The 18,706-nt window shown below is 40.6% G+C and overlaps 1 protein-coding gene across 11 annotated transcripts in view; it reads left to right on the top strand.

Moving 5' to 3' along the window:
• DTNB (dystrobrevin beta) overlaps positions 1–18,706 on the top strand; it is a 235,954-nt gene that overhangs the window by 167,638 nt on the left and 49,610 nt on the right. For 6 of the 11 annotated variants that reach the window (XM_004745944.3, XM_045079297.1, XM_013052979.2 and 3 more), the window contains 2 exons: positions 6,653–6,742; positions 10,250–10,337. In XM_004745944.3, the coding sequence (XP_004746001.2) occupies positions 6,653–6,742; positions 10,250–10,337 (178 nt within the window). The remainder of the gene's footprint in view (positions 1–6,652; positions 6,743–10,249; positions 10,338–18,706) is intronic. The other 5 variants (XM_013052982.2, XM_045079298.1, XM_013052985.2 and 2 more) reach the window with 1 other exon arrangement.

The raw sequence follows: 18,706 nt of genomic DNA on the forward strand, positions 1-18,706 counted from the left end.
ATGTGACATTCTGTGATAAGGTCACAGGTACTTTCTTGATAATGACAACTACATTATCTTCCTTAATCCTTCCTATACTCTCTAAACTAAGCAATACATGAAGTAGATTTCATATTATTGTTATAATTCTACAGATGAGGGGACTGAAGCAGAGAGATTAATGTCCAGGCTCACACAGCAAGCAGGTGTGTGTGGATTAAACCCAAGACTGCCTCATCCAAAGCCCGGGCTCTGGTTTCTGTGCTCTCCTGCCTCCTGCTTAGTAGTGAGTCCTGCTCCCGGAGTGGCAGATGCCTCTGCTTCTGACCTTGTTCCCGCCACAGCTTACCCTAGATCCCCTCTCTCCTCACTCATATCCCTTTCCCACAGCGGGGCCCCTTCACTTCTGCCAAAGGCGCCCTGTATTGCTGCCCATAGAGCTGCTGCTGAAGCCATGAGACTTGAAAGCCCCTGTCCTCTAGCAGAGCGGGTCTCACCCTTGAGTGTGCCTCAGGAGCACCTGGAAGCTTGTTTTCAAATGTGTGGAGTGGGGAGGGTGTTGGGGGGAGGGGGATGCTGCTCTAGCTCCCACCTCCCCCCCTCCCGCCGCCAGAGATGTGCTCATATATTCTCACTCCTCTTTTAACTCTGGTTTATTCTCCTCACCTTTGCTTTTACTGATCTCTGATCTAATTGGATAAGATTCTACTATTATATTTTCTTTTTTTTTCTCTTATAATTTTCTATATTTTTTTACCTGTGTGGGATTCTAAACTATTCCAAACTACTGACTTTGCTTTAGAAAAACAGATTTCTAAAACAAAACCTGTAGGTAAGTTGGAGATTATATAGAGATTTATATTTTATCAAAAGGAAAGTATTTACATTCAAAAAAAGTAAATCTGGGAAAAACAGGTACACCTTTGAATGTGAGTATATATATCACACATATAGCTAACATAATACCCACGCCCCAACACAGAATTGTCAGAAAATCCATGGACCCTTAAGTTCCTGATTTACTATAAACAGCTACCGATACTGCTTTTCATTTTAATTTAGATCCCTAGTTATCTGGCAAATGACACTAGTTCTGAATAGCAGTTTTCATAGAAAATTTAAAATGGAGTTTAATGGACTGTTGGTTCTATTAATGTTTCTGATTTCATTCTTATCATTCCCTTCAGAAGACATCCTGGTCAGATTCCCACTTCCTTTCACTTCCAGAACGTGTTCTGTCAAGACCAGTGCCATGCTCGGTGTTCAATCCAGTGATGAACTCCGGACTCGCCCAAGCTGATCTGTCAGTGGCTGTTGACACAGAAAGTTGCTCCCTCTACGTGAAACACTTTCTGAACTTGCCTCCAGGAGTCCTTCTTGTCCTCTGTGGTCCCCTCAGCTAGTTTTTCCAAACCTCCTTGAACTCTAAACACTAGTAGGCCAGAGGGACCATCTCACTTTCTGTTTGTCCTCCCCGTGGGTGACCCCACCTAGACTCGGGGCTTTCACTACTGTCTCCATACCAGTGACTTCCAAACTTTTTTTTCCCAGCCCAGACCTTTTCGCTAGCTCTGACCTCACTGGTCTTCCTCCTAGTCAGTCCCTCCACCGGGATAAAAATCTCATAATTAACATGTTCCAAACTGAGCTCCAAGTCTCCCCCAACCAGACCTGCCTCTCTCTGTCTTCCCCATCTCAGTTAGTGGCAATCTCGTGAGAACCCCTGATGCTTCTCCCATCTAAGGTGTCAGATCATTAGATCAGCTTTCTCCAAAAACACCGTCAAAGTCTGCCCAGGATCTTGCCATCTCTCGCCACCTCAGCAGCAGCTACTGTCCACTCTTTCCTCTCATCTGGAGTGTTGCAGGAGGCTTCGAATTAGCTGCTTCTTCCCTCCTCTCTGACACTTCATGTTCCATAGTGCAGATGATCTTATTAAAGGAGAAGTTAGAGCATGCCCTGCATCTGCTCAGAACCCACCAGCACCTTCTCGTAACAGAGTAAAAGTTGAATCCCTTATGCCAGCCTTCTATAACACTGCTACTTTTCAGTCTGTCTTCTGAAGAAGCAGTTTTGTTTTGTTCTGATTTCTAGTTTGAAATAGACCAATACTTTACAGAAGTATAAACATGAGTTACTACAGGGGCGCCTGAGTGGCTCAGCTGGTTAAGCAGCCAACTCTTGATTTCGGCTCAGGTCACGATCTCAGGGTCATGAGACCTAAGCCCTCCATTCCCCACCATCCCACATCAGCGCCACACTCCGCACCAACTCTCCCTGTCCCTCTCCCTCCACCCCCTCCCCTGCACAACCCCTGCTTGTGCACACTCTCTAAAAGCAATCAATTGATAAAATCTTCTTTAAAGAACTGAGTTACTACAGAGAGCACGTCCTCTGGTCGTGGTGAAGTAGCTGGTGTCCGATCAGTTCTCCCGCTATAAACTTCTAGAAAACTATTCTAACTAAGCAACTGTTTTTGGAAATTAGACATTAAGTAGGGCAGGACCGTTCTCTGAGGGAAAGGAAATAAATGAGGAGAGCCCGGTGATTGCCCAGGCTTTCTACTGGGAGGCATTTACTAAAGTCTAGTGCTAGAGACAAGCAGGGTAAGCCCTATTTGCTGAGAATAAGGAGAGATTGGAGGGGGTTTGGGAATGCTGGAATTTGCTAAGAGGAACACCAGCGGGAAGGAAAAAGAGCTCCATAAACCTGCACACAGGTCCCGTGACTAAGCTCCATTTGCATAGAACGCGATTTCACAAGACCGCCAAAGAACAACTATCTGGGAAAGAACAGGCCCCAGAGATTTGAAAGTGGACCAACTACGCAAGCTCAGCCTGTTGTTTGAGTTCCAACCAGCCAGAGCGGTGACATCATCAAACACTGGGAGCATTCCGTAAAAACCCCCAGACAGGCCACAGTTTAGGAGCAGGGTGAAAATAGCCCTAGATAAAAGTTATCCTAGATCTGTACTAATGAAACTTTAACACAGGCCTCAAAAGGACAAATCCGTCCACAAGTAAATTAGCTACCAGATCCTTTAGAAGAAAACGAAATCCAGACATTCAACAACATGATCCTCAAAATTTCCATCATCCAATAAAAATTTAGAGGACACAGAAAGCAGCAGGAAATTATGTTCTGCAGCCAGAATAAAATTAGTCGGGGCACCTGGGTGGCTCAGTGGGTTAAGCCTCTGCCTTCAGCTCAGGTCATGATCTCGGGGTCCTGGGATGAGGCCCACAGCAGGGCCTCTGTTCTCTGCTCAGCAGGGAGCCTGCTTCCTCCTTCTCTCTCTGCCTACTCTCTGCCTACTTGTGATCTCTCTCTCTCTGTGTCAAATAAATAAATAAAATATTTTTTAAAAAATTAGTCAATATAAACAGATCCAGAAATAACAGTCATGATGCAGTGAATAGAGATGAACTTCAAAACAGCCATAAGAGGGGGCACCTAGGTGGCTCAGTGGGTTAAGTGTCTGCCTTTGGCTCAGGTCATGATCTCCAGGTCCTGGGATTGAGCCCTGTGTCGGGCTCCCTGCTCAGCAGGGAGTCTGCCCCCCTCACCTGTCCTCCCTGCTCATTCTCTCTCTCTCTCTCTCTCTCAAATAAATAAATAAAAATCTTAAACGAAAACCCAAGCACAATAAATACCAAAAATGTAAAGGAAAATATTAGCATAATGAGGAAAAAAATTGAAATAAAAAAGAACCATCTATAAACATAATTGGAAGTTTCTGCATATATATTCTACTTCAGTGACAAAAGTCTTAAATTAAAAAATAGAACTTCTAGAGTTGAAGGAGATAATACCCGAAATGAAAAAGCCTATGAATGGATTTAACAGTATATCAGAAATTACAGAAGAAAAAGTCCACTGAACTTAAAGACATAGCAGTACAAACTATCCAAATTACAATGCTGAGAAATGAACAGAACCTCCAAGACTTCGGGGACAGTGGCAGGCAGCCTAACAGGATTAGGAGGAGAGGAGAGGAGGAAGGAAAAGAGGGAGGAGAGAAAAATTATTTCAGGAAATATTTTTTTCCCAAATTTCCAGGTAAATTTTTACAAATTTGATAAAAACTATAAACCCATAAGTACAAGAAATTCAACAAACTATAATCAGGATAAACAGAGAAAACCATACCAAGGTACATCACGGTCAAATTGCTGAAAACCGGTGATGAAGAAAAAGTATTAAAAGCATCTAGAGGAAAAAAGATGTCATATACAGTGGAAGAAAGATAAGATTTTTGAAGTGATTTCTCATTAAAAACAGGGGTGCCTAGGTGGCTCAGTGGGCTAAGTGTCTGCCTTCACTCAGGTTATGATCTCAGGGTCCTAGGATCGAGCCCTGCATCGGCCTCCATGCTCAGTGGGGAGTCTGCTTCTTCCTCTGCGTGCCATTCCTCCTGCTTGTCCTTGCGCGCTCTCTCTCTCAAATAAGTAATAAAACCTTAAAAAACAATGCAAGCTAGCAGGAAATTGAGTGGTGTTTGAAAGTAGTGAGAGAACCTGTTTTTATTCCTTCTAAAATATATAGATTTTCTAGCCTTTTTTTTTTAAAGATTTTATTTATTTATTTGTCAGAGAGAGAGAGAGAGCAAGAGCGAGCACAGGCAGAGTGGCAGGCAGAGTCAGAGGGAGAAGCAGGCTCCCTGCGGAGCAAGGAGCCCGATGTGGGACTCCATCCCAGGACGCTGGGATCGTGACCTGAGCTGAAGGCAGCTGAAGGCAGCTGCCCAACCAAGGCGTCCCGATTTTCTAGCTTTATCAACTGAAAAATTCTAGAAGCAGTCATCATCCAGGAACAAGGAACACCCTAGTACGCTGTGATCTCTAAACACTCTTTCCTGGCAAAAGGAACCTGCAGTCCTTGAAGGAATAGTTGATTCCAAGAGTGGGGCAGGATCAAGGAAGCTGATGATATCTAATGGCTATATTAGATTAACACAGGAGCCTACTTACAGGAGCTCCCACTGGCCAAAGATAGGACAATTTGAGCATCAAAAAGATGATTGTAGCAATCAGATACATGAAAATCTATGAGTTCTTAATGATACTAAAAAAGAAAACTCTTTGGTACCCATTGGAGGTTGCTAGGGCACTAATTCATTGTTCTTAAATTTGTTAAATAGTAAAAAATGCCAACCATTTGTTTTACCTTTTCTGAATTATTAATATTTCAAGATAAGCAAAGAGAGAAAACTAATAAATGCAGAAAAGATGATAAAATTGGAAACCGGGTCTTCGTAAACGCCCCCCCACCCAAGAAATAATGAATCTAGGCAAAATCATCAGTAAATGCTAAATCCATTAGGTGAAAAGTTGATGGGGGACTTTATAATGGAGAGATGTAACCAATAACGTCTGAATCCAGTGAGCAATATTTTTATTCCATTGTGTGTCCCCTATTTGATGTATAAGTGCACCATATTACCTACAACAGATTCTAGCCCCTTCTCAAAAAATTAAACGGAAGCAAAAGCTTTTATCAGATCTCTAGCTGTAGCCACAGGGTGTAGAGAAACAACTTAAATGGCACCAAGGAAACAGTTAAATCCAGAATGTTGGGTATGCTACTAGATAACCTGCTTTCTTCACAAATAAATGACATGACAGAAACAAGGAAAAGGAAGGACTGTTATAGATTGAAAAACAGAAACATATCAACCAAATGCAATGTGTGTGGACCTTGTTGGAATCTTGATTCTAAATGTAGATGGATGTTTTTTAAGATTTGAGGAAGTTTTCAGAGGGATTGAGTTAAATGTTCTTGTTAATTTTTTTTTAGGTGTGATGATGACACTGTGGTTGTGTAATTTAAGTATTCCCAAGTGAAATAATAAGTTGTCTGAGATTTGCTTCAGCCATCTCTTTCTAGACAAAAAGTTGAGTGAAGGAAGAATATATTCAATAAGTTGACAAAATGTTAGTTTTTGTTGAACTTTGGTGATGGGTACATGAAAAGTAGTCATTAATTTATTCTCCATTTTGTGCATGTGTTAACATTTCTGGAATAAAACATTTTTAGAAACTCTCGGGCTTAAAGACCTTCTGAATGTCTATAAAAGCCTCAGAATGTGTACAGTGTTGTCTTACAATGAGGAATAATTCTGACAAGTTTGGTGTAAGTATCAGCTTTATGGGAGAAAATAGAATGATGCTAAAGGCAATGTCTTTATAGAAATAAAAGGGTTTAACTGATATCATGAAGTAATCCTGAAAATTCTTTACTTGTAGACAAAAGCTATTAAAGCATCAGGGGGCATTTGGTGATGTTAAATAGACACACTCTACCTGTTTTCCTGCCATTGGGCATTCCCTAAAAGGTGCATCCATCCCAGAGCCCAGAACCTAGATAAGATTGGTGGGCAAGGCTTCCTGGTGACCCCTCCTTGGTTTCTCCTGTTCAGAGGCTGAAGTGTCAGCGAAGGCTGTTTCCTAAGACTCCGCTTTTGTTCAAAGGATTGGTGAAATGTATTTTCTATGGTCTAACACCATATTCCATTATGCATTGTGGTTTTTTTATTGTTTTCTTTATCATGATTTATTATTTTTTTTCCTATTTTTCTTTGAAGTTTGCCCATTTTAATCCATGTTCATTTCTCGCTCTGTGTGTGTGTGTGTGTGTGTGTTGTGCTTGCTGTCTTTGCCTCTGTTGTTCCTAGGTTACAGTATAGCCAGGACATACCCAGTCACTCGGCCGATGAGCACGCGCTGATAGCCTCCTATGTGGCCCGTCTGCAGCACTGTGCACGGTCAGTGGTAGAGCAGCGACAGCAGGCGGGCAGCCACGGGCTGGTCAGAGGGAGGGAGAGCCTTGTTACCTGGCCTTGCCAGCTGGAAAAAGCTCTTCATGGGGGGTTTTTCTTGAGACGCTACCAGCTACGTTTGGCAGAGTTGAAATAATTGCTAAAGCATTAACTTCTGAAAGAGAAGGAGCCTTGCCAAGCCCAGGCACTTACCTAAACAGAGTCAGAAATGCTGTTTTGAAGTGGGGTTCACGTCCCTGAGCTTAAACTGAAAGGCCATGTAAATCTCCAGCAGCTATGCAGTCCCCAAGATGCGCATTCACAGAGCTGTTTGAGGCAACCTCTCACTGCTCATTCTTGACTAAATATCGAAACCTTTCTGTTGACATTCAGAGCGTAGGGTTGATCAACCCGCAGATAACTCACTGTGTCTAAACTTTGATACCATCACCCTGTAACATCTCTGCACGTTACAACTTCATCTCTTCCCCCAAATCTATCACTGTTGATTACTTAAACCAGTGGTTTGCAACAGTGGTACTGGGTCATTGCCACCTGAGGGAGACTTTTCCCAAATGATATGGGCCTCTACATGTGATCATTAGATGCGTTATAATAACTCCATATTCCCCTTTCTCGGAAAACTACTGGTAGTGCCTCACTGTTAATGTGGGAATATGCCTGACTCTTCAGTGGGTCAGGATAGAAAAATGTTGGATAACCACGAACTATAGCAAAGTTAACCCTTTAAAAGAATTAATACCAAACAAAATGCTATTATATTCAGGTAGACCCAAGGCTACCTATCCACTCTGGTAGGTAGCCTTACCTACCACCGGTCTGCAGGGAGAACAGCAGGGAAAATTAAAGTAATCTCTACATAGTCTCTACATAGCAGCAGATAGACTCTATTCTTAGAGAGGAATCCTAATTTATTAACCAAGCACATGAGGGAGTCTGGAGCCTTACATTTGATCTTAGTTTTGTCCAGAACATGCCTTGGCTTCGTGAGAAGGTGAGCTGACCTTGTTTTTATTTCCTGTGATGACAAGAATAAATAATCATGTGAAAAAATACATATTTGGAAAGGATTATTTTCTGTATTATATTTCATACCATTTCCCATAGTTTAGCCAGTGTGACTAAATAGTATTGGTATTTTGGGGCATCTATTTAACTCTAAAGTCTACTTTCCTACTTCCCAAGTACATTTAACAGGCTTTTCCTCCGGGAAGGAAGGAGAGGTCTAATAACTGCATCATGTCACCCAAGAGGGTCTCTCCAGCCAACAGATGATTTCTGTGCAGTATGTCCCACCTCCATGGGTCTCTAGGAATAGAGTTGTCTCATCCCTGGCAGGACAGCTCACTTCTCATCAGTAAGGGCAGTTGTCTAGGTGATTAAAAGTTCCATGGTGAAAATAGAAGCAGAAGGTTGGCAGAGATTGCAACCTGATATTTCAGCTCCCATAAATTTGTGGGAGGTTTAGCTAAGGTCCTTAAGTGTCCTGGCTTAGGGTTTAGGCTTCCTGAGCAGGAACTGGTGGCCGAGAGCCCGGGCAGAACGTGAGGACTGGGTGAGTACTACATCTCTTCTTGATCTGTAGTCTAAAGAACTGAGCTTCATGCTTCCTCAAAAAAGGCAGAAATTTCCTGGCTAATTCTGAAAATGAAAGTCAGCTCAAGCGGAAAAATAAGGAACCTTTCTAATTTTCCTCTTAATTTTCATTGACCTTAAAACCTCTCATCAACATAAAGTTCTAGTTTCTGGCTGGAAAGCATAGCCAATTAAAGCAAGCATGTCGTCCACACTTGGGTATAAATGACAAGTAGAATTACCCTTCCTAGAAAGATGGAACATGGTGGAAGAAGGGGAGATTTTTGCACAGAGGAAAAAATGAAGTTTTTATCATATCCCTTGCCCAAACAAAGGTCAGCCACTCTTAAGACTCATTTCTTAGGTTGCCAGTCCCTCTTTAATTTTATCCACTTGTATAAATAAATGTTCATTTTTGTTGTTGTTTTTCTTTTTTTGTTGTTGTTTTTTTAAAGATAAAGGTAGTTCTCTTATTTCCAACAAATAACTTTAAGGCACGAATATTACAGTTCAGCCTTGACCTTGGGGCCTTGACCCTAGTGTGTTAAAGCTGACGGATGGTAGCATGTTCTTATTACAAGATCATCTTGTGAGAGGATGATGATAGACTCACGTTTGCATACCTCAAATTATAAAGTATTCAGAAGTGGCACAGGCAAAAGAAGCACATTTAAAAAAATCCATCCTAGAGGAAAGACCAAGTTAGTCTTAAAGAAGTAGCCACACGATAGAAACAGAGAAAGGTGAAAAAAAAAATCTAGGAAAAATCTAGTTGATTCCATACATGAAAAGGTCAGACACAGCTCTATCAGTTTAACGTCTTCCTTCCCGGATTCCCTCTCCCCAGTAATTATTACAAGATTTGATGAGAATTGGACTCATGTCTTTAAATTTTTTCATATTATTTATCATGTTGCTAAATTCCATGGGGAGGTTTTTGGAAGGCCAAGAAGCAAGGGCCACGGTAGAAGCAGGCCACGACACCCATCTGTGATCAGTCATCATCACCTCTGTTACCTTAAAACACCTGCCACACTTCAACAAATAATTCTGTAGCCACAGTCCCTATTGATCGGGGAGTGCCCTGCTATGGGTGAATGAGAGTTGGTATAACATGCTAAACCAAAGGAGTCAGTGATTTCATGATCCAGTCGAAACGTCCTTGTACTATGTATACACAGAGCTGGCCTGCTACTCAAGAACGATTCATCTGCTGGCCCGCTACTCAAGAACACTTCAGCCAGATGCAGCAGCATCTGAGAGCCCACCTACGTAGGTCTTAAAGACCTTGAAGTTAGGGTGCTGGTACTCTTAGGGAAGAGTAATAGACTGGATTAATTCACTCAAAGATGGGGCTATAATTGTGGAACAAACATGGTAAAAGACAGGAAAGAAGCATGAAAGCGAATGTCTGATACCATGAATTTGTCTCCAACTTTACCGTAGGTTGGGCCTGCCCTTGCTTGAGCTCATCGGTTTTGTTTGCCCAGTGTTAAGCATACTTTCCTTCAGCCCTCCATTTTTTTTGTGATGCTTTAGTTTTCTCCTGGGCCTTTTAAATTCAAGACCTATGTCTTGAAAAGTTACGCATTTTCCCAAAACATTTGATTAGAAATCCTCCCTCCGCCCAGACTTTGCAGATGCTCTGTCTTTTCCCAGACCTTGCATTGAAAAAGAAGTGCCTCCTTCTGATGGTGTAGGAGCAGGGGGGGTGCTGCTGAAGAGAAAGGGCACGTGTGGTCTCATCATTTCTCTAAACCACCTTTCTCAGAAGACCATTAGTATCTATGACCCAGGCCTCTGTTTCTTTTGCTACCATACTTTTTTACAAACTTTCTCCCATCAGTTCTTTCTAAGAGAAAAGCAAGGGTAGGGAATGTTTAATAGACACCTGTTGAATTTTTTTCTCTTTGGCAGTGTCCTGGATAGTCCCAGCCGACTGGATGAGGAACACCGACTTATAGCTCGCTACGCTGCCCGGCTGGCTGCAGAAGCAGGAAACATGGTGAGTAAATGGAACGTCCTAGTAGAGTAGCAGAAATTAGCATTATTTTAATATATAAATGGTAGGGTGATGGTATACATGAAACTATAGGTATGTCAGAAACAGAAGGAGAGGAGTGGGTTTAGGAAAGGGAATATCGAGGCCTTTATTTTATCTACAGTATACTCTTTAAAAAATAAATCAAGAGGGGCACCTGGGTGGCTCAGTGGGTTAAAGCCTCTGCCTTCAGCTCAGGTCCTGGGATCGAGCCCCGCATCAGGCTCTCTGCTCCATGGGGAGCCTGCTTCCTTCTCTCTCTGCCTGCCTCTCTGCTTACTTGTGATTTCTCTCTGTCAAATAAATAAATAAAATCTTTAAAAAAAAAATCAAGAAAGTCAAAGAGCTAGAATTTGGTTCTTTAAAAAACAATTAAATTAATTACCTCCTAGAAATCCTGATCATGACAAAAGGAAAGAAAACACAAATTATTAATATCACAAATGAAGGGCGCCTGGGTGGCTCAGTCGTTAAGCATCTGCCTTTGGCTCAGGTCATGATCCCAGGGTCCTGGGATCGAGCCCCCATCAGGCTCCCTGCTCAGCAGGAAACCTGCTTCTCTTCCACTCCCCCTGATTGTGTTCCCTCTCTCACTGTCTCTTTCTCTGTCAAATAAACAAATAAAATCTTCTCCAAAAAAAATCACAAATGAAAGAAAGGGCATTGCTACAGGCCCTACAATATTATAAGGATCATAAGGGAATATCATGAGCAACTTTTTGCTAATAAATTTGGCAACCTAGATGAAATAGGCAAATTCCTTGAAAGATACAAATTAGGGGTGCGTGGCTTGGCTCAGTCAGTAGAGCGTGTAACTCTTGATCTTGAAGTTGTGGGTTCAAGCCCCATGTGGGATGTAGAAATTACTTAAAAATAAAATCTTAAAAAAAAAAAAGAAAAGACAAATTAACCAAACTGACATAAGAATAAATAGAAAATCTAAATAGTCCTAAATCTGTTAAGGATATTAAATTTGTAATTAAATTCCACAGAGAAAACTGTAAGCTCAGAGGAGAGTACTATCATATACTTAAGGAAGAAATAATAACAACCTGACATAAATTCTTAATAAAGGAAGAAGGAACACTTTCCAAGTCATTTTATCAGGCTACTGTAGCCTGATAGAGAAACAAAAAAGGCCATTACAAGAAAACAAAATCAATAACCAAATTCTCTCATAAGCATGGATGAAAACACCTTTAACAAAATATTATTACCAAATTGAAGCCAGCAGTATGTAAAAAGGAGAGTACTCCACAATCAAGTGAGGTTTATCTTAGGAGTGCAGATTCATTTAATATATAAATCAACCAATGTATTTCACCATATTAGCAGTTTAAAAAAGAAAATTAGGGGCGCCTGCGTGGCTCAATGGGTTAAAGCCTCTGCCTTCAGCTCAGGTCATGATCCCACGGTCCTGGGGTCCTGGGATTGAGCCCTATTGGGCTCTCTGCTCAGCAGGGAGCCTGATTCCCCCTCTTTCTCTGCCTGCCTCTCTGCCTACTTGTGATCTCTGTCTGTCAAATAAATAAATAAAATCTTTAAAAAAAATTATAAGATCATTTCAACAGCTGCAGAAAAAGTATTTGACAATACAGTGCCCATTTTTTATAACATTTTTCAATATACTGGGAGTTGAAGAAGCTTCTTCAATCTGATAAAGAACACCTACAAAAACCCTGTAACTAATATTATACTGAAAGTTTAAATTTTAGAGTATTTCTCCTACCTAATATTGAGAACAACCAAAGGTGTCCACTTTTCACTACCCCAATTCAAAATTGTACCAAATCTTAGCCAGTATAACATAACAAGAAGAAAAGGGCATAAATGTTGGAAAGGAAGAAGTAAAGCTGTTGTTATTTGTAGACGACATGATTATGTAAAGATAGTCCTAAGGAATCTACAAAAAATACTCCTAGAACAGATACATGACTTTATAGCAGTGTTGCAGGATAGAAGGTCAATGTACAAAAATCGATTATATTTCCGTCTACTAGCAGTGAGTAATTAGAAAACTAAACTTAGGGAAAAAACACCATTTACTATAAGATTAAAAAACACTCAGTACTTATGGATAAATTGAATGAAAGATGTTAAGACTAAAAATTATAAAATATTGTTGAGAGGAATTAAAGAAAAGCTAAGTAAGTGGAGAGGTATGCCATGGAATATTCAGATTCAGTATAATTAGGAGGGCACATTTTTCCAGATTAATCTGTAGATTCAGTACCAGTCAAAATCCCAATAGACTTTGAAGAAATTGGCCAACTGATTTTAAAATACATTTGGAGGGGCACCTGGATGGCTCAGTGGGTTAAAGCCTCTGCCTTTGGCTCAGGTCATGATCCCAGGATCCTGGGATCAGGCCCCACATCGGGCTCTCTGCTCAGTGGGGAGCCTGCTTTTCCCTCTCTCTCTGCCTGCCTCTCTGCCTACTTGTGATCTCTGTCTGTCAAATAAATGGGTAAAACCTAAAAAAAAAAAAAAAAAAAATATATATATATATATATATATATATATATATATATATATTTGGAAACCAGGGGACTTAGAAAAACCAAGAGTCTTTAAAAAGAACAAAGTTGAAGGACTTAACCCTACTTGACATCAAGACTTACAGAAAGCCACAGTAATCAAGAAAGTGTGATATTGGCAAAAGGATAGACAAATAGGTCATCCGTATAGTAAACTCATATGTATAAGGTCAAAGGACTTCTTTTTGACAAGACACAAAAGAAATTGAATTGGGAAGAGAAAATCTTTTTAACAAGTGCTTCTGGAACAACTGTATATTTATATGAAATAACCTCAACCCCTTCCTCAGTTTGAAATGTATCATAAAACTAAAGATAAAAGCTAAAACCGTAAAGTTACTAAAAGAAGGCTTAGAAAAATATCTTCATATCCTTGGAGCAGGCAAGGACTTCTTAGAGAATTCACGAGTCATTAAAAACTGGTAAGTTGGATCTTACTGAAAATAAATTATTTCCTCATTAAAAGATACTATTTAAAAAATAGACAAAGCACAGCCGGAAAGAAAATATCTGCAACACAAGCCTGACAAAGGACAAACTATGTAAAGAATTCCTGCACCTCAGACTCCTGCCCAGTTTTTAAATGGTCTAAAGGCTTGGGGAGAACTTCCCAGAAGAAGATATACAAATGGGCAATCAGCACATAAAAAGGTGCTTGATGTCATTAATCATCAGGAAAATGTCAATTAAAACCATAATGACCCACTAGAATGACTAAAATGAAAAAGATTGACACCACCGATTGTTGGAGACGACGTGGAGCAAATGAAATTTTCATACATCACACACCAAAAATGTGTACAATACGATCCCATGTGTATGAAGTTCTAGAATAGGTAAAAATGATTTATAGTGGCGGAAATCATATCAGGGACTGTTTTCTAAGAAAGGGGATAGTGAAGAGAGGTGAGGAGACTTTCTGAATTGATGGAAACGTTCTACATTTTTATAGAGGTGTGTGTTACGTGAGTTGTATGTGTTTGTGGGATTGACTGGCATACTTAAGATATGAGCATCACATCTCAATGAAAAGAAAAGGGAACCAGGAATGGGGATATGCAAGAGTTTGATTGCACTGAGAAATGGCTACGCAGGGATTTGCCATGGGTTTACTGAAATTTTGAAACAACTTACAATAAAATGTTCTCTATTTTTCTTCCATTTCAACCCTTTGCTTTCTTTGAAGAGCTAGTGCGTATTAATATCCATTTCCCCTCCCTCCACCCACACATTCATTGTATTGATTTGGCAAATATTTATTTTGTTTCTGTGATGTGCCAGATTGGATACTGTGATGAGCAAGTGATTCCTGCCCTCATGGAACTCACAGTCTAGTGAGAGAGACAAACGGTCTAATACACTACCTAATACACAATTTAATACACTATTAAACATAACTACAGGAGCGCCTGGGTGGCTCAGTCGGTTAAGCATCAGACTCTTGGTTTCAGCTCAGGTCGTGATCTCAGGGTCCTGGGATCGACCCCACATCAGGATCCCCACTCAGCAGGAGAGTCTCTTTCTCTCTCTCTCCCCCTGCCCTCCTCCCACTCGTGCTCTCTCTCTCTCAAATACATAAGTAAAATATTAAAAAAAAACATAATTACAAACAATTAGGTACAATGGAGGAAAAATAGAAGGGGATATGAAAATGGATAGCGGGTCCCTGACTTACACTATATGGCCTCTGTGAGAAAGTGTTACTTGTGTTGAGATCTGAAAATAAGTAGAAGAGAATTCAGTTTCCTGGGAGCTAAAAAGGACTGAAACCCAAAGCAGCCCCTGGGCCACTGATGCTGCTGCCCCTGCCCTGTGCTTGGGTTTATTATAATTGTCTCGAGGTGCCTTGGGCAAAACCTTGTACGTATGCAAAGTGGAGAGTTGGAAGTGAGGCTTTCACGTTAAGCTAGATCCCTGGAAACATGACCCGGTGAAAGTATGATACAGAGGGCCATCTGTCAGCACAAAGACAAGACAAGAAAGCTTTAGGTTCTCCTCCCTTTGGAGGGGAAGACATCTCCCATGGAATTCACAACCTCAGTCCTGTCTGTACTTTCGTTGGTGCATTTACATTACTTCATAGATTGAGAAACCCAAAGTAAAAATTTAATATAAAATTAATCCTACGGCATTGAGGTGAAGCAAAATAGAAATCCTCTCCTGAGGTTAAGATTCTTAATTGAGGCCAAGCAGTATTCCCACAGAAAGAGTTCAACTAAACCTGAACTCCTGAGCATCTCTGTAAAATTAGACCCACAGTGACTAGATACTAGAATCCTTGGCTATAGAACAACTATGTTTAAAATTTCTTAGACCTGAAAGAAGGAATTAAAAACACGATAAAAGAAAAGACTGTCTAAAAAGACTGGAGATAAACCAAAGAGAACATAAATATTTTGAAAACAAAAGTTGTTGAAATTTAAAACTCAGTGGATAGGTTAAATGTTAGGTCAGACGTAGCTGCACAGAGTTAGTCTGCTGGAAAATACATGTAAGAAAGTTCCCCAAATAGGGGTGGCTGGGTGTCTCAGCCAGTTAAGCATCAGACTCTTGGTTTCAGCTCAGGTCATGATCCCAGGGTCCTGTAATTGAGCCCCATGTTGGGCTCCCTGTTCAGTGGGGAACCTGCTTCTCCCTCTCCCTCTATTGCTCCCCCTGCTTATGGTTGATCTGTCTTACTTCTCTCTGTCAAATAAATAAAAATAAAATAAAAATAAAAATAAAAATAGAAAAGTTTCCCAAATGCAACATAAAAAGGTGGAAGATTTGAAACAAGTTTTTTAGGCATGGAAGATAGAGAACCAACAGTCATCCCATTGGAATCCATCTGCCCCACCACCACCACCACCAAAGGAAAGTAAATTTATTTTCTACTAGGTGAGACAATATTTGAGGAATTAATGGCTGAAGAATTTCCAGAATTGACTCATGACATGAATCCTCAGATGGAAACCACAGTGAGTCCCAAACTGGATAAATGAAAGTTCACACCCATGTGTGTGCTAGTGAAACTGCGGAATACAAGACAAGATACTCAAAAAGCAACCAGAGAGGATAGATACCTGCAAAGAATTGATAATTAGATTTCTCAACACCAAGAACAATATAACAATTTTTCATAAACAACAAACAACAACAAACAACTTTAATTTAAAAATAAATGATGCATCCAATTATATCCAGTCCTGTTAATGTTTATGTTGAAACTTTAAGAATTTTCTGTATGAAAAAGTTGAATATTGCTCATTTGTTTTCCTGGAGTGCCTAAATTCCTTTAAAAATGAAGTAATGGGGCATCTGGGTGGCTCAATCATTAATCATCTACCTTTGGCTCAGGTCATGATCCCAGGGTCCTGGGGTTGAAGCTCGCATCAGGCGCCCTACTCTGCAGGAAGCCTGTTTCTCCCTCCCACTGCTTGTCTCTCTCCCTCTCTCCCTATAAATAAATAAATAATCTTAAAAAAAAATACAAATAAAAACAAAGTAACAACCTGTCCAAGGAAAAGGAGAAAGACTTTTTCTGGCCAGGATGGAGGAAGGTCCCAGGTGAGATTCATGCTAAAAGAATAATACTGATGGCTAACTTTTATTGACTTTTTACTCGGCACCAGTCATTATTCTAAGTGCATGTATGAGCTCATTTATTCATCAAAACAATCTCATGAGAAAACGAATCTTCAAAAAGGTAAGGAAGCTACTCCAGGTGACAGGTTGTAAGTGGTGCAGCTGGGACTGGGGTTCTGTTCTGTGGACTGTGGAGACTCAGCTACAGAAGGCTGTAGTTCAGGAGGAGCATTAAATCTGGAAGAAAAGAGGAAGACAAAAGGAGGAAGGATCTGAGGCTGAAACAGCAGGGTATGTGAGCATGAAGCAGGTCAGGAACACCCAGTGTGTGCTGGGGGGCTGTTTCCACTTCTGTAAAGGCCCTGAGCTCCGAGGTTTCAGCGTCTACAAGACGGCTTGTGTGGCCAGAGCCCAGAGTGAATCCTTGGAGTGAAATCGGGCACCGGATGTGTCGGGACCATCTTCCGCAAACGCAGTATATTACTTTGAGAAATGTGTACTAATTTATCTTTACTTCTTCGTAGAGAAATAGAGTAATGCAAGCTTCCAGTGGAGAGCCTTGCTTTGTTTCTCCCTGCCCCCCCCCGCCCCCGCCAAAGTAATTTATTCCTTTGGGTTTGTTTCAACTTCACAATCTTTTCCTTAAGAGTCCACTGTTAGGTCACACATCTGATTCCCAACATTACAACTCTAAAGGTTAGTGGGAAAGAACAGAATGGAGCTGGGTGGTGGGGAGCGGGGTTGGGAGTCAGGGAAAAAGAAAAGTTCCATTTAATCAGTTACACCTTACCTGTGTCCTCAGTCACAAATGTTCAAGTCATTATAGAAATGAGAATCTACAGAATTAAGTTTGTTGAGATAGACAGCATTGTGGTTGAATTTTTAAAATGAAGGCTATTTAATGCCCTTATATATTCTTACTAACTATACATTGTGCTTTTAAAATATTGTAAATAAAAGCTCCAAAGCCACTTGACCCTGAAAAGGAGGTCACAGTTTTCCGCTCTGCAAACAAGATAAATCTGTTTACACCTGATAGTTTCCGATGCCAGTTCTCTAATTCCTGTGAAAATGATCATTGTTAGAATGATCTTAAGATGAAATACTGATATGGTCTCTTTCATCTTCAGTTTGTTTTCCAAAGTGTAGTTATCTTGTAAAATATTGGGCCTCTCAGTAAGGGTTCTTTTCGACTAGATTTCTGTTAAACAGGAGACTGCTAATCCGCTAATCTCTTGCTGATACAAGTGCTTTGCATAAAGTGGGTGTAGTGCTCGAAAGAATTTATTTATAGCCCGCCACATAGGCTTTGTATTGATTTTTTTTCTCAAAAACCTTCTTTCACCAAAAAAAAAAAAAAAAAAAAAAAAAAAGAGAGAGAACATTAAATTACTTTAGCAGCCAACATTGCACCCCATGGAGCTCCTCAGTAGTGGAGCTGGCTGGCCTGTCCCCTCAGGTGACAGTGTGGCCACTGAAACCTCTTCAGCCTGACCCTTGAACAAAAAAATTCAAGGTTGCTTAGATGAGCCAGGAAAGCTCATTTGTTTTCCTGGAGTACCTAAATTCCTTTTAAAAACAAAACAAAATTACAGTGTGTGGTGAATCACAGTAATAACAGCAGATTCTTAAAATTTTGTCACCAACATCAGCCAACGTTGGGTGTAATCTGAGGAGAGTTTTTGTTTTTTGTTTTTAAGGTGGTTTTTTTTCTTTATGAAAAATGTGAAATTCACTATGAAAAACTTGGAAGAAATGGGAAAGGAAGGGGAAACAGGGTGTTGTCATCCTACCTCACTTCTTGTTTCCAAGAAGCTTTTTTTTCAGGTGGCTCAGCCCAGCCTTTCTAGCTTCACGGGCTCCAGGCATGCGCCATTCCAGAAATATCCAGAAATATCCTTATGGCTTCTTACGAGTAAAGACCAGCAGTATCCATGTGGTGTTTTGCACACATTTAATGAATCAAAGCCCCTGTAAAATAGTAATTGTCAAACGTGGCTACATACTATAATCCTGTCTGAAGCATTTAAAAACTAGTGATCCTCGGCTTTGCTTCCAACCTACTAAATCAGAATCTCTGTGTTTAGAGTCCACGGATTTTTATTTAAGGAGGAAAAGCAAAACTTCAGTCTTCTGATTTAAAGCTAGTTGGGCACCCACTACCCTAAAAAACATTGAGTTATTGAGGGATTAGTAATCCTCAGCCCTCCAGTTGGTCTAGGCGAGATGGGA

This window comes from Mustela putorius, unplaced genomic scaffold, assembly GCF_011764305.1.
Source record: "Mustela putorius furo isolate JIRA1106 unplaced genomic scaffold, ASM1176430v1.1 tig00000281_pilon_pilon_pilon, whole genome shotgun sequence".
Classification (NCBI taxonomy): Eukaryota; Metazoa; Chordata; class Mammalia; order Carnivora; family Mustelidae; genus Mustela; species Mustela putorius.